General features: G+C 43.5%; 1 protein-coding gene across 1 annotated transcript in view; it reads right to left on the bottom strand.

The window, feature by feature from the left end:
- The window catches only part of LOC122938823 (pyrimidine-specific ribonucleoside hydrolase RihA-like), a 68,090-nt gene that overhangs the window by 4,432 nt on the left and 38,008 nt on the right, over positions 1-25,650 (bottom strand). The window contains exon 3 of the mRNA XM_044294646.1: positions 1,384-1,563. Within this exon, the coding sequence (XP_044150581.1) occupies positions 1,384-1,563 (180 nt within the window). The remainder of the gene's footprint in view (positions 1-1,383; positions 1,564-25,650) is intronic.

Here is a 25,650-nt window from a genome sequence, read left to right as displayed (position 1 = left end):
GCAGTTTCCGATTTTTCCACGGACCCATTGAAAGTCAATGGGTCCGCGAAAAAAACGGAAAACGGCACAACGGCCACAGATGCACACAACGGTCGTGTGCATGAGGCCTTATCCACAGGATATGCCATAAATGTCTGATTGTATGGCTCCTCTGGGAACCACTCCTATCTCAAGACTCACACCTATTGGACATTTACGGCATATCCTGTGGATATACCATAAAGCTCAAGGTGGAACCATTCCTTTAAGACACTCATATTTGTCTAAAAATAAGCCAAATCTAAACCATGACCACTTGCCCAAAAAATTATAAAAGTGTCAAAAAAGCAGTTCCATATTGGTAGAAACAAAGGAGGTAATTTATTATTAGATATACAAGAATTTTTGGCATATCTGTCGCAGATTCGGTCATAAAGGGGATATGCGGTCGAATCTGTGACTTTTTTCACCGCACACACCAGGTCTAAAAAAAGAGGGCATGATGTGGGCGGGGAAGGGGGCTGTGCTTGGTATCGCAGCTCAGCTCTATTCACTTCTATGGGGCTGAGCTGTACCTAGGGCACATGTCTAAATGTGTTGTCACTCTGCCTACGGAAAGTTGAGAGAAGGCGCTACTGCGAGCGCCACAGCCTTCTCAAACAGCTGATCGACGGGGATTCCAGGTGTCACACTCCCACTGATCAGATAATGATGACCAGGGGCATAACTAAAGGCTCATGGTCCCTGGTGCAAGAGTTCAGCTTGGCCTCCCTTCCCTCAGTGTCAGGGAAGCACATAGCCTTGGTGCTGCCTGAGGCAAAAATTTAAATGGCACCCCTTACCCATGACAAATTCTTGACCTAACCCCTTCTCTCCAGCCTGAGGTGTAACTTGACCGGCATGCAATTTCTATAATACTGATGTGTGACACAAGGGTCTTTGGGCCCCCTCAGGCTCCTGGGCCCGGTAGCAACTGCTACCTCTGCACCCCCTATAGCTATGCCGCTGCTGATGACCTATTGAGAGGATAGGTCATCAGTATTTAAGTCTGGGGAAAAAAAAAACTTTTAATGAGCTCTCCAGCTGGCAGCAATATAAACCTCATTTGCAACCCAGTAGTCTGAGGAAAAACCCAATTTCACCAGATTTTTTCTTTCTCACCCAGCTTTCCCTGGGTGAGACACACCATTCTAGTGGCACAAATATGCCACTCTGGCAGCTCCACTGCCACTACATATATGGTGGCCAATTATATATTGATCACCTATTATCTGATTCTCAGGAGTGAATACACTGACCAGTCTCCTGTAACTCATGTATGGTAAAATATTAGGAACTGGTGGCCAGTTGCATATACAGTACCCAAGGCCTTTTTGCCCATTTGATCCATTTAATTAATGTTACCTGGCCAGGATATTCAGATGCAAATCGCTTCATGGCATCAACAGCATGTTCCTTCTGAATCAGTTCCAAACCAGGAGCATTCTCATCAGGTACATCTCCTAGACCATCTTCACCATGAAAATAAGATGCATGAATATTTTGTCCTAGGACAGCTGTTGATGCTCCTCTAAAGACAGGAATCTACAAAATAAAAATTTGGAAAAAATGAAGTTGACAATATGTCAGATATACTGGTACATTTTTCATTCTTAAGAATTAATTTGCAGTAGAAAATTGTGCACGCTTGATATCATCTTGGGTCTGTTGTAGCAAACATTATTTTGATTAAATGAGGTTTAAACGTGTACTGTAAATACAATAAATGCAGAAAAATTATCCTCAAGTATGAACTTCCAATTTATTCTATTTCAAATGTTCATTTATATGAATACTATGCCACTGTTTTCAGTGCTGGCAGTATAGTGTAGCACTGGCTCCAACTGCTGGCCAACATTGAATATTGCAGCTCCATGAAAGGTAAATTGTAGTTTTATGTGGGGGTGGGCTCTCCCTGGTCAGACTTTTTATAACTTCAGCTCTCTGACTTCTGAAAATGACACGAATGGCAGAAAAAAGACTGGGCTTATTTTTCCTAGCAATCACTTAACCGCTTCAGGACCATGCCATTTTTTCACCATCCTCATCCTACCTAATTTTGCAAATCAGACATTTATGTAGTAAAAACTTTGGAATGTTTGTATTTATTCAAGTGATTCTGAGACACATTGGTTTTTAGTGACACATTGTAAATCATATTAGTGGTGTGAATTCATATGTTCTACCTTTACTTTTTAAACAAATCCAAATTGCTATTTTCTAAATTTGAATTTCTCTGTTTTTCAAATGGATAGTGATACCTCATAAAATAGCTGCTCATTAACATTCACCATATATCTACTTTATGCTATTATTTTATAAATGTCATTTTATTTTTTTCATACGTAAGATGGGTTAGAATTTTTGAACCATTATTTAAAATTTTCTAAAAGATTTCCAAAACTAACTTTTTAAAGGACCAATTTAGTTCTCATAATAGAAACCACACATAAATGACCCCATTTTAGAAAATATACCCCACAAATTATTCAAAACTGTTTTTACAAACTTTGCTAACCCTTTAGGTGTTCCAGAAGAATTAAAGCAAAATGACAGTGAAATTTCAAAATTTCACTTGCAGTTTTTCCATTTAGTCTATTTCTCTAAAGCTCCTCCATGTCGTCTGCAACCATGGATGAACTGTCTGCATGCAGAGCGGGGCTGAGGGGGCAGGGCTCATTATAAAAACATTACCATTGAGATTTTTTTTTATAAAGTATATTAGAAAACTCGTTTTTACCCTACCTCCCACTATATAGTGGAAAGTACTTATATAGTGGCCAACCCCTTTAACAACAAAAGAAACTACAGCATTTAGTACCCTCATTCTGCAGTTTACAGAAAACCTCATGTGTGCTCATAAACAGCTGTATGGGTACACCACAAAGCTCAGAAAGGAAGGATCGCCATATGGTTTTTGGAGGACAAATTTTGTTGGAACGGCTTTTGGGTGCAATGTCTCATTTGAAAAGACCCTGAGGTACCCCTTTATGGAATTTATTGAGAAGTGTAGTTAGTGCTTTAATCCCACCGGTGTTTCATAAAATTTAGAAACATTTTGGCTGTGAAAATGAAAAATTACATTTTGTCTAGTAAAATGTTGCTTTAGCCTCAGATTTTTGCATTTTCACAAGGGGTAATCTGAGAAAAAAAGACCTCACAATTCATTATCCATTTTCTCCTGAATACAGTAACACCCCGAATGTGGTTGTAAACTGCTGTTTGGGCACACTGCAGGGTTCAGAAAAGAGAGAGCATCAAGTCCATTTGAGGCCTAGTTTGGTGAATTATACAACAGTGACAGACGACTGTCAGTCTAAGTAAAGGGTAAATAAAAAAGGAACACATAAAAAGTGACCCCATTTATTACGGGTTGTACTGAGCATTTTCACCCTACAGATGTTTTGCACAAATTAATTCAGAGTAGATGGTGCAAAGTGAAAATTGCAATTTTTACACAGATATGCCAGTTCAGTGCACAAAATGTTGTGTTCAGCATGTGTCAGTGTGAAAATGTAGCTCTCTTATTATTATTTTGTCCTTTTTTATTTTAGAACCATCCTACTTGTGGCCCTAGCTTCTGCCTGGGCATACAACAAGGCTCAGCATGAGCACCATGCACATTTGAGGCCCAATGTGAAAATTAACAGATCTTGTGCCGACAACTATAGAGATTCTGGGGTAAAATACTGGAACTAATGATGTTGCTCCGCTTTGGAAATTTTGCGGACAAGAATAGGCATTTCTATAATAGGCCACCCATTCTATTCCGCAATTTGCGGACCGCAATACACAGCATGGTCATCTGAATGCGCCCTAAGAAGCATTAGATCACTGCATAGCATGTGGATGGAAGATCCATGCTTTCTTCTTTTTGTCAGAATATATTATTTTTAACGTTTTACACAAGGCATTTTTGAAGAAAAATGTTTTTGTGTCACCATTTCCGAAAAGCCATTTTTTTCTCGCTATGGCCTTGTGTGTGAGCTATTATTTTTTGTGGGATGAGGTAAAGTTTTCATTAATACCATTTTAGGTGCATATGGCTTTTGGATGACTTGATATAATGATTTTTGGGAGGCAAGGTGACCAGAAAATGGTTGGTATGAGATCGTTTTTTTTTTTTTGTTTTTTTTTTATGGCATTCACCTGACAGGGTAGATCTTGTGATGCTTTTATACAGCAGGTCATTATGGACACTGACAGCAAAGATGTCTATTTTTTATTTTTATTTTACATAATGAAAACATTTTTAAAATAAAAATAACTATTTTTTTTATTTTTCAGGAGATGGTCTTGAGTGAAAGGGCTTTTTTTATGGGATTAGGTGCCGTTTTTATTGGTACTATTTTGGGGTACATACGACTTTTTGATCACTGGATATTATGTTGTTATGATTGCAGTGATACCCAATATTTTTATATATTTTTTCTTTACTAGTAAATGAGAGGGGAAAGGGGTGTTTTTTTTTCACTTGAAACTTATTATTCTCATTTTGTCAAACATTTTTTTTACCTTTTTATTTTTGTCCGACTATGGGACTTCAACTTTTAGGGATCTGATCCCTTTTCCAATGCAGTACAATACATGCTGTATTGCCAGAACAACCGCTTTGCACACCGTGTTTATGTTTCCAGGGAAGAAGGGACAGACAGAGTCCACTCACTCTAACTACTGAGAAGCTGCAGTTGTACTTGTGAAGATAGCTTTTGCTCCAGCGGGCGATGAGTGTGGGAGTCTTATTCAGGAGTGGCATGCTCTGCCCACCCTCCTGCTGCATATTGACAGCTTTCTCTCTATACTGTACAGAGGAAGAAAGCTGTCAATGAGCAACACATGGGGGAACTGTAGCTCTTGAATTTTGAGGACTCCAGCACATGCACAACATTGAGAGGACTCCCAATACTGCAAGTCTGCAGCTAATGAACAGTTATTTTGTGAAACTTACTTTTTATTTGCAGTAGTTAACATAGCACTGGAATTGGGGTCTCTGTCACCACATTATTCTGCCCTCAGATTGAGCAACATAAACCTGATCAGATTCACTATCGGCCCGATTCACACAGTTTTTGTGATGTTTTTCCAGACCTAGCTAGATTTGGTGAGATCTATTGAGAATATTAAATGTGCGAAAGTCAAACACATGAGAATAAAGGAACACTAAATCCAGAATCCAAATATCATGTGTGATACTGTCTGCTCAGCTGTGTATCTAATCATATGTGTGATACTGCCTGCTGAGCTGTGTATCTAATCATATCAGGTGTGATACTGTCTGCGGAGCCGTGTACCTCTGTAATTATACCTTGTGTGATACTGTCTGCTCTGCTGTGTATCTAAACCTATCATGTGTGATACTGTCTGCAGAGTCATGTATCTAAGCTTATTGTGTGTGATACTGCCTGCTGAGCAGTGTATCTAATCCTATCAGGTGTGATACTGTCTGCAAAGCTGCATATCTAATCCTATTATGTGTGATACTGTCTGCTAAGCTGCGTATCTAATCCTATCATGTGTGATGCGTTTTGCTAAGATGTGTATCTAATCCTATCTTGTGTGATACTGCCTGCTGAGCTGTGCATCGAATCCTATTATGTGTGATACTGTCTGCAGAGTCATGTATCTAAGCTTATTGTGTGTGATACTGCCTACTGAGCAGTGTATCTAATCCTATCAGGTGTGATACTGTCTGCAAAGCTGCATATCTAATTCTATTATGTGTGTTACTGTCTGCTAAGCTGCGTATCTAATCCTATCATGTGTGATGCGTTTTGCTAAGATGTGTATCAAATCATATCATGTGTGTTACTGTCTGCTAAGCTGCGTATCTAATCCTATCATGTGTGATGCGTTTTGCTAAGATGTGTATCAAATCATATCATGTGTGATACTGCCTGCTGAGCTGTGTATCTAATCCTATTAGGTGTGATACTGTCTGTAAAGCTGCATATCTAATCCTATCATGTGTGATACTGTCTACTAAGCTGCGTATTTAGTCCTATCATGTGTTTTGCTAAGATGTGTATCTAATCCTGTCATGTGTGATAATTTCTGCCGAGCTGTGTATCTAATCCTATTCTGTGTGATACTGTCTGCAGAGTTGTGTATCTAAGCCTATTGTGTGATACTGCCTGCTGAGCTGTGTATCTAATCCTATCATGTGTGATACTTTCTGCTGAGCTGTGTATCTAAGCCTATGTGTGATACTGTCTGCAAAGCTGCGTATCCAATCCTATCATCTGTGATACGTTTTGCTAAAATGTGTATCTAATCTTATTCTGTGTGATACTATCTGCTAAAATGCATATCTAATCCCATTATGTGTGATACTGTCTGCTGAGCTGTGTATCTAATCCTTACTAAAGCCTTACATTTACACTTCTAGGTGTGAACAATAGAGGATGGGCTGGATGTAACTTAATCAGGGACTAATCACAGAACAGCTGGATACAATGGTGAATAGTCAGAGCAAACAAACAGCTAATAAAGAGACAGGGCACGGAGACTGGAGCCTTGACATGAGCAGTAAATATGAGGCCTGGACACTTAGATGAGAAGCTATAATGCTAGATGCTAACATACCAGGGCTAAGCACAGCCAAAGCCAGACGTATAAGGCCCCTTTCACACGGGGCGAGTATTCCGCGCAGATGCGATGCATGAGTGAACGCATTGCACCCACACTGAATCCCAACCCATTCATTTCTATGGGGCTGTTCACATGAGCTGTGATTTTCACGCATCACTTATGCGTTGCGTGAAAATCGCAGCATGCTCTATATTGTGCGTTTTTCACGTAACGCAGGCCCCATAGAAATGAATGGGGTTGCGTGAAAATCGCAAGCATCCGCAAGCAAGTGCGGATGCGGTGCGATTTTCACGCACGGTTGCTAGGAGACGATCAGGATGGAGACCCGATCATTATTATTTTCCCTTATAACATGGTTATAAGAGAAAATAATAGCATTCTGAAGGGGTTAAAAAAAATAAAAAATTATTTAACTCACCTTAATCCACTTGCTCGCGCAGCCCGGCATCTCTTCTGTCTTCTTTCTTTGCTGTGTGCAGGAACAGGGCCTGTGGTGACGTCACTCCGGTCATCACATTATCTTTTACCATGGTGATGGATCATGTGATGGACCATGTGATGACCGGAGTGACGTCACCACAGGTCCTGTTTCTGCACACAGCAAAGAAAGAAGACAGAAGAGATGCCGGCTGCGCGATCAAGTGGATTATGGTGAGTTAAATTATTATTATTATTTTTTTAACCCCTCCAGCGCTATTGTACTATGAATTCTGTATTCCGAATGCTATTATTTTCCCTTATAACCATGTTATAAGGGAAAATAATACAATCTACAGAACACCGATCCCAAGCCCGAACTTCTGTGAAGAAGGATGTCATGGATGTCACGGATGTCATTTATAGGTAGGTCCTGCGTTGGCTGTGCCGGTCTACTAAACCTGTATGGAATTCCAGGAGATTTATAAGGTCTGAAATAAAGCCAAGGACTAAGCAGGAGTTAATTGATGGGATACTTAAGTTCTGGGATGATGTCTTAACTGTACAACAATTACATTGATCTGTATAAAGTCCTTCCATTAGTGATAGAAAAGAAAGGCCGTGCCACTGGCATGTAACATTCTGTATCACTAAAGCTTTTCATGTTAGCTGTGGAAGAGTAAAGGGCAAACCTACTGTAGATCCATGATGTGGTCCTGCACGATTGTAATTCATTGGGATTGGGAAATGTTGTAAATGAAAATGGTGCAATTGTTATTTTCTGCATTAAACCCATAATTAAAGTTTATTAAAATGAAACCCTGAATCAGGAGTACTCAAGCATTTTTTCTAAAGGTCCACATACCTGGGTCTGCCACTTGGTGAAGGTCCGAACCGCCAAAAATAAAAAAATAAATGTAAGGGGGACAAAACCAGTGGCATGCAGTGCTCTGTGGAAAGTGTTTTTTTTTTTTCTAAAACTAAGCACCGCCTCAGGGACCCAAGACAATAAGTATGTTTTGTGTTATGTTTTCCTATAGCAACATTAATGGGCTGCCATAACTTATTTAACTTGTAATCAGGCCTCATCCACAAGACAGGGAAATACAGGGACTGAAATCCATCAGCACCTCCCCCACGGTGGCTGCAGTGTACAGTATGTACACAAAGCAGAGCTCCTTATCTCTGTATCTGTATGCCACTCTATACAGATACATATAATAGCTTCATAGACAATATCACACAGATCAGCAGACAGTATCACACTCTATACAGATACATACAATAGCTTCATAGACAATATCACACAGGTCAGCGGACAGTATCACACTCTATACAGATACATACAATAGCTTCATAGACAATATCACACAGGTCAGCAGACAGTATCACACTCTATACAGATACATACAATAGCTTCATAGACAATATCACACAGATCAGCGGACAGTATCACACTCTATACAGATACATACAATAGCTTCATAGACAATATCACACAGGTCAGCAGACAGTATCACACTCTATACAGATACATACAATAGCTTCATAGACAATATCACACAGGTCAGCAGACAGTATCACACTCTATACAGATACATACAATAGCTTCATAGACAATATCACACAGGTCAGCAGACAGTATCACACTCTATACAGATACATACAATAGCTTCATAGACAATATCACACAGATCAGCGGACAGTATCACACTCTATACAGATACATACAATAGCTTCATAGACAATATCACACAGATCAGCAGACAGTATCACACTCTATACAGATACATACAATAGCTTCATAGACAATATCACACAGATCAGCGGACAGTATCACACTCTATACAGATACATACAATAGCTTCATAGACAATATCACACAGGTCAGCAGACAGTATCACACTCTATACAGATACATACAATAGCTTCATAGACAATATCACACAGGTCAGCAGACAGTATCACACTCTATACAGATACATACAATAGCTTCATAGACAATATCACACAGGTCAGCAGACAGTATCACACTCTATACAGATACATACAATAGCTTCATAGACAATATCACACAGGTCAGCAGACAGTATCACACTCTATACACATACATATAATAGCTTCATAGACAATATCACACAGATCAGCAGACAGTATCACACTCTATACAGATACATACAATAGCTTCATAGACAATATCACACAGATCAGCGGACAGTATCACACTCTATACAGATACATACAATAGCTTCATAGACAATATCACACAGGTCAGCAGACAGTATCACACTCTATACAGATACATACAATAGCTTCATAGACAATATCACACAGATCAGCGGACAGTATCACACTCTATACACATACATATAATAGCTTCATAGACAATATCACACAGGTCAGCAGACAGTATCACACTCTATACAGATACATACAATAGCTTCATAGACAATATCACACAGGTCAGCAGACAGTATCACACTCTATACAGATACATACAATAGCTTCATAGACAATATCACACAGGTCAGCAGACAGTATCACACTCTATACACATACATATAATAGCTTCATAGACAATATCACACAGGTCAGCAGACAGTATCACACTCTATACAGATACATACAATAGCTTCATAGACAATATCACACAGGTCAGCAGACAGTATCACACTCTATACAGATACATACAATAGCTTCATAGACAATATCACACAGGTCAGCAGACAGTATCACACTCTATACAGATACATACAATAGCTTCATAGACAATATCACACAGATCAGCGGACAGTATCACACTCTATACAGATACATATAATAGCTTCATAGACAATATCACACAGGTCAGCAGACAGTATCACACTCTATACAGATACATACAATATCTTCATAGACAATATCACACAGATCAGCGGACAGTATCACACTCTATACACATACATATAATAGCTTCATAGACAATATCACACAGGTCAGCAGACAGTATCACACTCTATACACATACATATAATAGCTTCATAGACAATATCACACAGGTCAGCAGACAGTATCACACTCTATACAGATACATATAATAGCTTCATAGACAATATCACACAGGTCAGCAGACAGTATCACACTCTATACACATACATATAATAGCTTCATAGACAATATCACACAGATCAGCGGACAGTATCACACTCTATACAGATACATACAATAGCTTCATAGACAATATCACACAGGTCAGCAGACAGTATCACACTCTATACACATACATATAATAGCTTCATAGACAGTATCACACCTAATATGATTAGATACACAGTTCAGCAGACAGTATCACACAGAACAGAATTAGAAACACAGCTCAGCATACAGTATCACACATGGTAGGATTCTATACACAGCTCAGTATGCAGTATCACACAGGATCAGATTAGATACACCACTCAGCAGACAGTATCACACATGGTAGGATTAGATACACAGCTCAGCAGGCAGTATCACACATGATAGGATTCAATACACAGCTCAGCAGGTAGTATCACACAGGATTAGATTAGATACACCGCTCAGCAGACAGTATCACACATGGTAGGATTCTATACACAGCTCAGTATGCAGTATCACACCTAATATGATTAGATACACAGTTCAGCAGACAGTATCACACAGAACAGAATTAGAAACACAGCTCAGCATACAGTATCACACATGATAGGATTCAATACGCAGCTCAGTAGGTAGTATCACACAGGGTAGGATTAGATACACCGCTCAGCAGACAGTATCACACATGATATGATTAGATATACTACTCTGCAGACAGTATCACACACAATAGGCTTAGACAAATGACTCTGCAGACAGTATCACAACTCAACAGGCAGTGTCACACATAATAGGATTAGATACGCAGTTTAGCAGGCAGTATCACACATGAATAGATTAGATACACCGCTCAGCAGACAGTATAACACATGGTAGGATTCTATACACAGCTCAGTATGCAGTATCACACATGATTAGATTAGATACACCGCTCAGCAGACAGTATCACACATGGTAGGATTCTATACACAGCTCAGTATGCAGTATCACACAGGATCAGATTAGATACACAGCTCAGAAGACAGTATCACACATGGTAGGATTAGATACACCGCTCAGCAGACAGTATCACACATGATATAATTAGATACACAACTCTGCAGACAGTATCACACACAATAGGCTTAGATACATGACTCTGCAGACAGTATCACAACTCATCAGGCAGTATCACACATAATAGGATTAGATATGCAGCTTAGCAGGCAGTATCACACATGATATGATTAGATACACAACTCTGCAGACAGTATTGCACACAATAGGCTTAGATACACGACTGCAGACAGTATCACAACTCAACAGGCAGTATAACACATAATAGGATTAGATACACAGCTCAGCAGACAATCAATAATCAATAAGTATTTTAAATGTCATGCAAAAATTGCGGTATATACTGACACCCAATGTGTCTGAATTGTATTATGTACATGTAACATGTAATGGGACTGTTAAAAGTATATAATAATCTCTGCATAAGGCCTCATGCACACGACCGTTATATATAACCTGTCCTATTTTTTTCACAGAAAACGATTTGTGGACCCATTCAAGTCAATGGGTCCGTGAAAAAACGCGTCCGTTTTTTTCCTATCATTTGCATGGCAAACTTGACTTTGACTTTTTTTTTACTTTCCTTCATGTCTGGTGATCCTCCAAAAATAAAGGAAGACACACGGAAACAAAAACGGAAACGGAACCCCATTTTGCGGAACGGAACACAACAACGGTCGTGTGCATGAGGCCTAATTACTGTGGTTGGTGTGCAATATATAATACTAGAGTAGCACTGTATACTGACACCAAGTGTATCTAAATCATAGTATACGGCATATAGAATTGTAGTGGTGAACAATGGCACAGGTCAAAATATATGGTAATCTTTGCACAGTAAAAAAAAAAATAAGAGCATCCATTTTCCATATATGTTAAATGTAAGACAAAGATCTGATGTGAACCCGGCCAAATTTCACAATTGCAATTCTATTACCAAGTCTTTACCTTAAGTTCAGGTATTTAGCTAGTAACACAACAACATGCTACCTGCTGTCTGAACGTTGTATTGCAATTTATCCAATTTAGATATACTCATTTCGTGACACACATTTCAGGAGATGCTGAGATAAGTGAGCAGTTAAGTGTGGACACATCTGTACCTAACTGAGAGAATACCCCCTGAGGGAAGGAGAACAGACATCCATGAAAGGTCTAGAACCACCAAGTTCGTGAACTGGATTCAGACAATAAAGGTACCACTCTTTTATGACTTTAAAGACTTTACTGCTGTGGAAAATTGCTCCGGACACCCACCACACTTTTAGATAGACTAGCCATACGGATCCAGGATCTGCATTCATCAGCCTTGGAATTGCAGAGAGGGTTAATAAGAATAGAACTGAACGCTTGTGGTTATCTTGAAAAGGTTGCAAAGTGTTTAGAGAGAGAGAATCAGGGACTACTATTACCATCATTGACGCTGCCTATACACAGCCACTGAAAAAAGTAAGCTCCGTGTATACCTCAGGACTGTACCAATTGCTGCTACCTCTACTGCAACTCTCACCTTCTCAGTAAAGAGACTTTAATGAAACTGGGCCCAGTTATTGCCTCTACCATCCACCAGCCCCTGCCTTCATACTGCTGCCTTTCACCTTGTCAGCCATTCTACCTAATCACATAGACCTCACGTGTAATATAACAAAACATCACTTTATTGAAACACAATGTAACAATGACAATAAACATATACAGTCATGTGAAAAAATTAGGACACCCTTTGAAAGCATGTGGTTTTTTGTAACATTTTTAATAAAAGGTTATTTCATCTCCGTTTCAACAATACAGAGAGATTAAAGTAATCCGACTAAACAAAGAAAACTGAAGAAAAGTCTTTTCAAGATCTTCTGTAAATGTCATTCTACAAAAATGCCTATTCTAACTGAGGAAAAAGATAGGACACCCTTGCCCCTAATAGCGAGTGTTACCTCCTTTGGCTGAAATAACTGCAGTGAGACGGTTCTTGTAGCCATCTACCAGTCTTCGACATCGGTCTGAGGAAATTTTACCCCACTCCTCAATGCAGAACTTTTTCAGCTGTGAGATGTTTGAGGGGTTTCTTGCACGTACAGCCCTTTTCAAGTCACCCCACAGCATCTCAATGGGATTCAAATCTGGACTTTGACTTGGCCATTCCAGGACTCTCCATTTCTTCTTTTTCAGCCAATCTTTGGTTGATTTACTAGTATGTTTTGGGTCATTGTCATGTTGCATGGTCCAGTTCCGCTTCAGCTTTAATTTTCTAACTGATGGTCTCACATGTTCTTCAAGCACCTTCTGATACACAGTAGAATTCATCGTGGATTCTATGATGGTGAGCTGACCAGGTCCTGCTGCAGCAAAGCAGCCCCAAACCATGACACTTCCACCTCCATGCTTCACAGTTGGTATGAGGTTCTTTTCTTGGAATGCTGTGTTTGGTTTACGCCAAACATGTCCTCTGCTGTTGTGTCCAAATAATTCAATTTTGGACTCATCTGTCCAAAGAACATTATTCCAGAAGTCCCGGTCTTTGTCAACTTTATCTCTGGCAAATGTCAGTCTGGCCTCGATGTTTCTCTTGGAAAGCAAAGGTTTCCTCCTTGCACACCTCCCATGCAAGTTAAACTTGTACAGTCTCTTTCTGATTGTAGAGGCATGTACTTCTACATCAACAGTAGCCAGAGCCTGCTGTAGTTCTCGAGATGACACTTTAGGGTTTTTGGAGACCTCTTTTAGCATCTTGCGGTCTGCTCTTGGGGTGAACTTGCTGGGGCGACCAGTCCTGGGCATGTTGGCAGTTGTTTTGAAAGCCCTCCACTTGTAGACTATCTTCCGGACAGTGGAATGGCTGATTTCAAAATCTTTTGAGATCTTTTTAAATCCCTTCCCAGACTCATAGACTGCTACAATCTTTTTTCTGAAGTCCTCTGACAGCTCTTTTGCTCTCACCATGGTGCTCACTCTCACTTCAACAGTCAGGAGCACACCAAACTAAATGTCTGAGGTTTAAATAGGGCAAGCCTCATTCAACATGCAGAGTAACGATCTACTAATTATGTGCACCTGGTGTGATATACCTGTGTGAGATCTGAGCCAATTTAAGAGGGAATACATGTGAGGGTGTCCTATCTTTTTCCTCAGTTAGAATAGGCATTTTTGTAGAATGACATTTACAGAAGATCTTGAAAAGACTTTTCTTCAGTTTTCTTTGTTTAGTTGGATTACTTTAATCTCTCTGTATTGTTGAAACGGAGATGAAATAACCTTTTATTAAAAATGTTACAAAAAACCACATGCTTTCAAAGGGTGTCCTAATTTTTTCACATGACTGTATAAAATCATGCAGATGAGTACTGTGATAGAGACCCCACTTGGCCAGTAAAGTGCATCCAATATTAGATAAAGTGACCAGTGCAAAATGGCAAGAACCAGGAATTACTGTAGGGAAAACAACTGGTATCAAAATTCAGTTTCCCTGACACACATTTCGCCTCGCCAAGCTTTTTCAAAGGGATACATGTCCTTAAAAGTTACCGTCCTATATAACCCCCCTCCCAGGTGAAGATAATTGCCCCACCTGTGTAATCAAGTGACCACCAATCGGTGTCCAGGGGGTGGGGTATCCTATATTAGATCCAATTGGACCGCACTGCAAGTAAAGTATCTTCCAAGGCACGCAAACAGTCTGCGGGACCTTCAGTATCATCATAATCACGTGGATGCTCACATGACCGAGATTCCGGTCATGTGACCAAAACACATGATCGAAAGAAGGACACATACACATCATTCTCAGGGGTGCAAACATAGGCGTGCGCACGGGGTGTGCCGGGTGTGCCTGGGCACACCCTAATCACACCTCCGTGCTCAGCCTCCTACACTGCCGCTTGAGCCCCCAGCCGCAATGATATCTTCTTCAGACTGCTCTCATGCTCCGCGTCCCAGCGGCTGGCTGCGTAACGTCACTCACTCCGATATCACGTGCCTGCTCCACCTGCTTCATTAATAAAGTGGGAGGAGCAGGCGCAAGCGGCGTGATGGAGCGACGTCACGTTACGCTGCCGCCTGCCCAGTGCCCAGTGATTGTGGAATACTAGCTGTAGTCTCCCAGTAAGTAGTTTATTACAACACTAAGTTTACAATACTTTGCTTGCATAAGACCCGGCGGCCTCCACCCCCTGTTGGGGGTCACTGTCAGGGACACTGTTATGGGGGGGGGGATCTGTGGATGATGACACATATATAGCACAAGATGCTGCTATATATGTGTCATCCACAGATCCCCCCCTGCCCCACATAACAGTGTCATCTACATACCACAGACCCCCCTGCATCTGTGTCAGATTCCACACAGATACCCCCATAACAGTGCCTTCCACAAATATATTCTTAATAGACTGTTAAGGGGATATCTGTGGTCTGTGGCTGACACTGTTATGGGGGCAACGTTGAAGTGTAGAAGCAGCACTTTGTGGTCTCAAGATATTGCGTTAATCGATGCAGCAGCCTAGCCGTAGGCCCTTGATCCATCAGGCCTTGGAATACATATGTAGAAAAGAAGATGGCTTCGGCAGCATATGGCAGTATCAAAATTCTTTATTCGTACCTCCAGACACAAATGGCAACGTTTCGACTGTTCACCAGTCTTTATCAAGCCTGGCTTGATAAAGACTGGTGAACAGTCGAAACGTTGCCATTTGTGTCTGGAGGTACGAATAAAGAATTTTGATACTGCCATATGCTGCCGAAGCCATCTTCTTTTCTACTGTTATGGGGGCATCTGTGTGGAATATGACACTGTTATGGGGGATCTGTGGATGACACTGTTATGGGGGGATCTGTGGATGACACTGTTATGGGGGGATCTGTGGATGACAGTGCCATCCACCGATATTCCCTTAACAGTGCATCATCCACAGATGCCCCCATAACCGTGCGTCATCCACAGATGCCCCCATAACCGTGCGTCATCCACAGATGCCCCCATAACCGTGCGTCATCCACAGATGCCCCCATAACCGTACGTCATCCACAGATGCCCCCATAACCGTGCGTCATCCACAGATGCCCCCATAACCGTGCGTCATCCACAGATGCCCCCATAACCGTGCGTCACCCACAGATGCCCCCATAACCGTGCGTCATCCACAGATGCCCCCATAACCGTGCGTCATCCACAGATGCCCCCATAACAGTGCGTCATCCACAGATGCCCCCCATAACAGTACATCATCCACAGATGCCCCCCATAACAGTGCGTCATCCACAGATGCCCCCAATAACAGTGCGTCATCCACAGATGCCCCCAATAACAGTGTCATCCAGAGATCCAGCATAATAGTGTCATGCACTAATGCCCATAACAGTGCATCATCCGCAGATGCCCATAACAGTGCGTCATCCGCAGATGCCCATAACAGTGCATCATCCGCAGATGCCCATAACAGTGCGTCATCCGCAGATGCCCATAACAGTGCGTCATCCGCAGATGCCCATAACAGTGCGTCATCCGCAGATGCCCATAACAGTGCGTCATCTGCAGATGCCTATAACAGTGCGTCATCCGCAGATGCCCCCATAACAGTGCATCATCCGCAGATGCCCCCATAACAGTGCGTCATCCGCAGATGCCCATAACAGTGCGTCATCCGCAGATGCCCATAACAGTGCGTCATCCGCAGATGCCCATAACAGGGTGTCATCCGCAGATCCCCCATAACAGCGTGTCATCCACAGGTCCCCCAAACCAGTGTGTCATCCACAGGTCCCCCAAACCAGTGTGTCATCCACAGGTCCCCCATAACAGTGTGTCATCCACAGGTCCCCCATAACAGATATGTAACAGGGTTGATGTTCCTGGAGGGAAACGCCAAATGGAAAAGGATTTAGGAAAACTAGAAGAATGGTCAGAACTCTGGCAACTGAAATTTAATGTGGATAAGTGCAAGATAATGCACCTGGGGCGTAAAAACCCAAGGGCAGAATATAGAATATTTGACACAGTCCTGACCTCAGTATCTGAGGAAAGGGATTTAGGAGTAATTATTTCAGAAGACTTAAAGGTGGGAAGACAATGTAATAGAGCAGCACGAAATGCCTGCAGAATGCTTGGATGTATAGGGAGAGGTATAAGCAGTAGAAAGAGTGAAGTGCTTATGCCGCTGTACAGATCACTGGTGAGACCTCACTTGGAGTATTGTGCGCAGTACTGGAGGCCATATCTCCAGAAGGATATGGATACTCTAGAGAGAGTTCAGAGAAGAGCTACTAAACTAGTACATGGATTGCAGGATAAAACTTACCAGGAAAGATTAAAGGACCTTAACATGTATAGCTTGGAAGAAAGACGAGACAGAGGGGATATGATAGAAACTTTTAAATACATAAAGGGAATCAACAAGGTAAAGGAGGAGAGAATATTTAAAAGAAGAAAAACTACCACAAGAGGACACAGTTTTAAATTAGAGGGGCAAAGGTTTAAAAGTAATATAAGGAAGTATTACTTTACTGAGAGAGTAGTGGATGCATGGAATAGCCTTCCTGCAGAAGTGGTAGCTGCAAATACAGTGAAGGAGTTTAAGCATGCATGGGATAGGCATAAGGCTATCCTTCCTATAAGATAGGGCCAGGGGCTATTCATAGGATTCAGATATATTGGGCAGACTAGATGGGCCAAATGGTTCTTATCTGCCGACACATTCTATGTTTCTATGTTTCATCCACAGATCCCCCATAACAGTGTGTCATTCACAGATCCCCCATAACAGTGTGTCATCCACAGATCCCTCATAACAATGTGTCATCCACAAATCCCCCCATAACAGTGCACCAGAGACAGAAAGGAGGGGAAAGAATCTGCGGAAGCAAGCAGAGGACGGCGCAGCAGACGACTGAATAGCTTCTTTTGTAAGTAAATTGTTTCTTTTTTTTTGTTTTTTATTATATTCTGGCTTTTGCTTAAAGGGACTGTAAAAAAATAAATAAATATTTGTTTTGTTTTTAGCTATGTATGATGCTTTTTGATAAATAAATGCATTGGTGCTGTAATGAGGACCCCAGGCCTCTCTGATGTCCTGCAGGCTGGGCTGGCGCTGTGGCAGCATACGGTTGGTCAGGCAGCAGAAAGGCTCTGGGGCTGTCATTGTGTGCTCTGGAACTTTTCCCTTCACAGCCACTGCTATCTCTCTCTCGTACAGTGCAGACTCTGCAGGAGGCATTCCATTTGCTCTCCGTCCTAAAAGAAGTCTATGGGAATCAAAACGGATCCATCTGGTCCCATTATGCAAGACGGAAAACAAAGTCCTGTCAACAGGATAACAGCATAACGGGACCCAGACGGATTGGTTTTGCTTTCTCATAAACTTCTATTAGGACAGAGCAAAACGGAATGCCTCTTAAAGGTTTCCGTTTTGCATTCCATCTGGCCATTACATGATATATTCCGTTTGAAACAGAACCTATAACGGAATGGCATAACGCAGATGTCAACCCACCCTTAGGAATAGATTGTTTCTCAATACTCAAGCGTACCGAGGAAGAAAGGAAAACTCTTGAAAGCTTGTCTTTTAAGTAGTAGGTTAGTACAATAAAAATTGGCACACTGTTATGGAGGATCTGTGGATATAATATATATATATATATATATATATATATATACATACACACGTGCGCACGTCGTGTGTGTTTGTGCTTTAGGGTGCACACCCTAATTTAATAGGCTGCGCACGCCTATGGGTGCAAATGAGCAATTGTTCAAAAGATGGGACCAGTTGGTATCCAGGAGGCGAGAACTCCTATATTAGGTCCAATTGGGTCACGCTGCAAATAAAATGTCTGCACCGATATATAAATAAATAAACAGCAGGACCTTCAGTGTAATCATGGTCACGGTAATTCTGGTCATGTGACCAACCCACATGATCAGAAGGAGAACCCACCCACATAATTCTCAGGAATGCAGATGAGCACATGTTCAGGTACTGGGGCAACGCATGTTATTGCCCATTAACCCTTGTGTTTTCTCATCCCAGGGGAATGGATACCATTCTATAATTCTCTGGGTATAGAGGCAGTCTAATACCAATAAGGAACCCTTTAAATAAAAAATATTTTATCATGAATACTATTTCTATTGCCTTTTGTCATTCTACTTTCACTCCATATTACCGTGTAGTTTATGTAGTAGTTCACTAATGTGGATCTTATGTTTGTTTGGGGAGATCTAATTAATATGTATAAATATATCAGGGGTCAGTACAGAGATCTATCCCATCAGCTATTTATCCCCAGGACAGTGACTGTGACGAGGGGACATCCTCTACGTCTGGAGGAAAGAAGGTTTGTACACAAACATAGAAGAGGATTCTTTACGGTAAGAGCAGTGAGACTATGGAACTCTCTGTCTGAGGAGGTGGTGATGGTGAGTACAATAAAGGAATTCAAGAGGGGCCTGGATGTATTTCTGGAGCGTAATAATATTACAGGCTATAGCTACTAGAGAGAGATCGATAATCTAGGGAGTTATTCTGATTGCCTGATTGGAGTCGGGAAGGAATTTTTTATTCCCCTAAAGTGGGGAAAATTGGCTTCTACCTCACAGGGTTTTTTTGCCTCTCTCTGGATCAAATTGCAGGATGACAGGCCGAACTGGATGGACAAATGTCTTTTTTCGGCCTTATGTACTATGTTACTATACACACAGGGCTATAATAGATTTACATATATATATATATATATATATATATATATACTGTATAACCAATTATAGTAGAATCCATGTTAAAAACCCGGACAAATAATTGCGGTGGCAAAGGTCATAAACACTGTGTTAATAAGATAATTGCAACCATCAAACCTAATATAATATATAGTGACACAAATAATTGCATGTGTATTACATAAGACTAAATGTATATAAAAAATTCATAAAAAATAATGTTGACTAATAATGAATTGTTATCAAGATTATCAAAGAAAACACACATAAGGTGACATGAGACAGTGCCAAAAGTACAAAATAAGTGCATGTGTGAAGTGCCCAGTGAAAGTGAAACACGTGTGCAAAAAAAAAAGGGTGTAATGAACAATATTCATAGACGTGTGTACAAGAACCGATCCACCATCAATCAAATTAACTGAGTATTCAACTATCTAGATGATTCCCCCATCTCTCAACATGTCATGCACACGACCGTTGTTGTGTTCCGTTCCGCAAAATGGGGTTTTGTTGTTCCGTGTTCCGTTTCCGCTTTTGTTTCTGTGTGTCTTCCTTTATTTTTGGAGGCTCACCAGACATGAAGGAAAGTAAAAAAAAATCTAAGACAGGTTTGCTATGCAAATGATAGGATAAAAACGGACGCGGATGACAATCTTGTGTGCCTCCGTGTTTTTTAGCGGTCTCATTGACTTGAATGGGTCCGCGAACCGTTTTCCGCGAAAATAATAGGACAGGTTAGATTTTTTTGACGGACTGGAACCACGGATCATGGACGACAAACGGTGCATTGGCCGAGTTTTCAACTGACCCACAGAAAAAACGGCACAACGGACACAGAATAAAACAACGGTCGTGTGCATGAGACCTTAGCCTAAGAGAACAGATGAGATGGATGAGATCTGCTTCATTACGGGCTACAACTCACATTGGAAAGTGGTCCGCAATGCCCTAATTAAATATTGGGATATTTTATTGATTGACCCACAGTTGAGCAAAATTATCCCACCACATCCCCGAATAACATATAGAAGAGCAACTAATCTAAAGGATCACCTGGTAAAAATCCATTGTACCATCAAAAACGCAAGACTGTTTGAGACAAAGGGCCCCCCATGGGGGAACAGAGAATGTGGAAAATGTGTGGCTTGTTCCAATATGGACAAGGCATAATGCTTTTGGAATTCCACACATGACCATGAGTATAAAATCACTTACCCCATAACCTGTAATATGATTAGAGCAGTGTACTGGGCTATTTGCCCATGCAACCTGATTTATGTGGGCATGACATTATGTCAATTTAAGAGGAGTATTCAAAAACATGTACTAGCAATTGACTCTACTAAAGAGGTGGATGATACTCAAGACCGGCAAATGATCCCTAGACACTTCAAAGTTCATGACTCAAACAGTTCCCTTTTACGTTTGGGGGAATTGACCATGTCATTATATCCCCGAGAGGGGGCAACTGGAAAATAACTTTAAGTCAGAGGGAATCAAGATGGATTTTTTTTTTTAAATACTGTTACACCACATGGTCAGAATGACAACAGCTTTGCGCCGTTTCTGCAGCTTTCAGCTTTGCCTCTTGGGCTTTGGATCACCACTGGGAGTAAGTATTGGTTTTTAATAGTGGTTTCTATTTATACATGTGATTTTAACTGTGTACGGTTAGTAATTTCTGTTTCATCATTGCTTCTAATGTTCTTTCCTTTATTCACCCAGAGCACAGGGATGTGCACACATAGGGCTCAAAGGTGGCTTGAGCCCCTGCCCCCTTCTGCCCCTTTAATGCCCTTATTAATTTTTTTCCCACTTATGTAAGTGCCATGCGTGCGCCCGCCCTGGCTGCCCAGGCTGCGTGTGCCGGGCCAGGCCAGTGCTGCGCTTTCAAGCTGCAGTGTTCAGCGCTGCAGTCAGTGAGGTCACTAGTCACGTGGGGCGGCACGCAGGGAGTCTGTCTGGAGCAGTGGAGTGGAGCTGACAGTCACCGGTCTGTGAGCAGAGTGAGCTTGTGTCTTGTGGTGCTTGTAAACTGTGAGTGCCACTGCCACTGGAGGGGGTTGGTTGGAGAAATGAACGGGGGGCTGTGGGGGAGAAATCTATGGGGGGGGGGGTGTCCTCCTGCCAGACCCATGGGGAGGGGGAGAAATGTGCCATTGGGGGGGTAAAATGTCCTCCTGCCGGGCCCATGGAGGGGGAGAAATGTGCCATTGGGGGGGGAGATGTCCTCCTGCCAGGCCCATGGAGAAGGGAGAAATGTGCCATGAAGGGGGGAGTTGTAAGATGTGCTGCTGCGCTGCCAGGCCCATGGAGGGGGAGAAATGAGCCATTGGGGGGGTAAAATGTCCTCCTGCCGGGCCCATGGAGGGGGAGAAATGTGCCATTGGGGGGGCGAGATGTCCTCCTGCCAGGCCCATGGAGAAGGGAGAAATGTGCCATGAAGGGGGGAGTTGTAAGATGTGCTGCTGCGCTGCCAGGCCCATGGAGGGGGAGAAATGTGCCATTGGGGGGCAGGGTAAGATGTGCTGCTGCCAGGCCCATGTAGGGAGAGAAATGTGCCATGGGGGGGGGGGTAAGATGTGCTGCTGCGCTGCCAGGCCCATTGAGGGGGAGAAATGTGCCATGGGGGGTAAGATGTGCTGCTGCACTGCCAGGTACATGGAGGGGGAGAAATGTGCCATTGGGGGTAATGTAAAAAGGAGGGGGTGATGTGACATGGAGGGGGAGAAATGGGGGGGAGGAGTGCTGCCATGGAGGGGGGGAGAAATGTGACACGAAGGGGGTGATGTAAAAAGGTGGGGGTGATGTGACATGGAGGGGGAGAAATGTGACATTAAGGCCGGGGAGCATCATTGGGGGCACTTTTTACTGGCACATTATTAGGTGGGTGTGACGAAACCAACCTCGCCACAGTGTTTTGGAGGGGGCTGGTTGCTAGCCTCTTGCCTCAGGATTATGGCCCATACTAACTTTAAAGAAAACAGACCGGCCGCACAGCTTAAATCTGTCTTTGGAATTGTGTTTTATGTTATTATGCGTTCGGTTAAATTGTATGTTATGTGAGGGCACCCAGATAGCTAATATTATTGTATTCGTGTATTCTGAGTGCCATTCACCTAATGATATGCACTCAGACTTGAGCTATCTGGGGATATGTTAAATGTCTGTGTTTGCTGTGGGGGTGTGCCATTGTGTGTTTGGGTGGTGATTCCTGTCCTGTTGTCTCCACGTGTGTATTGGTGTTTTCCCTTTGTCCTGAGACATAATTGGATTGCTCCTCGGGTGTCGCCAGGCAGAGAGGAGGAAACCATGATGCATTGTGGGGATGTGTTGTGTCTGTGTATCCTGAATTTCTGCATATCTGTCCTGTGTCGCAGTCTCCATTCTGGTCCCCTAAGGGCGTGGCCACCAGATGGGGACCTGCATAAATACGGGCGGGTAGCCCTCAATAAAGTGTTCCTGTTTTATCCTTCATCATGCTGAGACTGGTGTTTGGATAACTGATCAAACTGGGGGATTGCTATACGCTGAAGATTTGCTATACTCCCCTGGCATAACTACTAGCTCTTGTAAGAGCTGTTCCTGCTCTCTGGCTGTAGGAGAGGTTCACCCACTGGAGCCTGGAGCCTTGTCGTAGGTCCAGCGTGGGTGGAGGACGGTGAGACCCCAACCAAGCTGCGGCGGTTCGTGGGGTCTGCAGTGCGTACGGTGTCAAGTGGAGTGCTTGGAGTCCTCGGAAAGCACTAGGAGCATCTATCGACGGAGGTACCCGGTCGGGGTGCTAGGAGATCCGTTACATTGGTGGCAAGCGGTGGGATGGCGTCCTAGTGTGAGGAGAAGCAGCTCGGAGACACCGTTCGTGGAGTATATTGAGGGCAACGCTAGTATCCGTACAGCGCCCCTGGCTACAGCAGGATGGAATCGGCTAGTCTTCGAACAGCGTTCCACTACGAGGAGGATGATGACCCGGACTGGAGGGATGCAGTCCGGAAAGGCGTCTGGCACGAGGCCCTGGAAGATGTACAGCGTCGGCGGGGCGAGTGTCTCCCCAGTGAGGAGCAGCAGTTGCGGATGCGAGTGTCCCTGCGAATGCCCCTTCTGGGAGAGGAGCCCCTGAATGAGTGGGTGACAGAACTGGAAAGCCTGGTATGGAAGGAGCTTTGGCTAGATGACGCCTACCAGGCACTCTGGTGGTATGTGATTCGGCACTCTCCCTGGATGGCTGAGCACGACAGACCCGAGGGTGAGGATTATGATGGCCCTGGCCTGTTGTTTGAGGCCTTTGCAGAACCGGAGTTCGGAGATGCTGGAGGGTCCCGATTCTGGGATATCTATGACTACAGGGAGGCTATGCATGATTGGGCTACAGCGAGAGAAGTGAGACAAGACCTGGCATCTCTAGTGACAAAGGAGTGGGAGCTGGAGCAGGACTACCAATACTTCTTCAGCTCAATTCGGTCCCAATATACACTGCCAGAGAGCTGGGTGGCAAGCCCCAGACCTACAACCCTACAGCTGGGAAGACCCGACTGAAGTATCCCCTGCTTCAGTACCAGCTACAGAGGTAGGGGTCCTCATAGACTGGTCCTGTGAGGAACCACAACAGGCAGGTGGAGACGGGACCGAGGGCTCTCCACCGGGATGCTGGGATGCTGGCCCAGACCCTCAGCAGCAGCCGGAGTTGCCAGGTGTGGACGCAGGTGATCCTGACTCGCAAATGTTGAGGGACCTCACAGACTGGTCCTGGGAGGACCCACAGATGGCAGGTGGAGATGGGACCGAGGTCTCTCTACTGGCCCTACAGGGATGCTGGGACCGCCTACCCAGATCTCCAGCGGCAGTGCATATCACAGGGAGAGGAGACAACCGGTCTCTCTCCCCAGCGGCAACCTGAGTTCCAGGGGGAGGAGATGCGGGGTCCCTCTGCCTTACAGCAACCAGAGTCCTGGGGAGGAGAGGCAACCGGCCTCACCTTCCACCAGCAGCCGGAGATACCGGGAAAAGGGGAACACAAGCCCCTCTGCATGGGCGCAGATGAGACCGCGGGCTCGGTGCCAGTCCTACAGGGATGCTGGACAGTCGGTCCAGATCCCCATCCATCTCCGCAGGGATACCAGGAGGAGGAGGATAAGCGAGCCCTCCCCTTCCCAGCTACTTCCCAACAGAGTTCTGGGGGCAGGGGATGAGCCTGCGCTACCCACTGATTTCTTCCCAGCGGAAGAGCTGGCATCAGGGCAGAGCGCAGTCGGCCTCTGCCCTCCTCTATCCTCTTCTCCAGAGCCGGACATCCCACAGGCTACCCCAGCGGAAGAGCTGGCATCTGGGCAGAGCGCAGTCGGCCTCTGCCCTCCCCTACCCTCTTCTTCAGAGCCGGACTTTCCACAGGCTACCCCCGCGGAAGAGCTGGCATCTGGGCAGAGCGCAGTCGGCCTCTGCCCACCAAGTACCTACAGCTCCAAGCTGGAGAACCACAAGGCAGCAAGGAGTCGCAGATGCCCACTCAACAGCTCGGGACATACGGAACAGAGCCAGGCCCCAAAATTCAACAGGTCCAGTATGGGGTTGTGGTTGGACTGCCAGACTAACTCAGGTACTGACCGTGAGGTCAGGTATCTGGTTAGTCTTCCCTGGAAGGGGGAGATGTGTGACGAAACCAACCTCGCCACAGTGTTTTGGAGGGGGCTGGTTGCTAGCCTCTTGCCTCAGGATTATGGCCCATACTAACTTTAAAGAAAACAGACCGGCCGCACAGCTTAAGTCTGTCTTTG

The sequence above is a fragment of the Bufo gargarizans genome, chromosome 5 (genome assembly GCF_014858855.1).
Source record: "Bufo gargarizans isolate SCDJY-AF-19 chromosome 5, ASM1485885v1, whole genome shotgun sequence".
NCBI classification, from domain to species: domain Eukaryota; kingdom Metazoa; phylum Chordata; class Amphibia; order Anura; family Bufonidae; genus Bufo; species Bufo gargarizans.
Note: the sequence above shows the minus strand (reverse complement) of the source record. Positions and strands in the feature narration are given on the sequence as shown.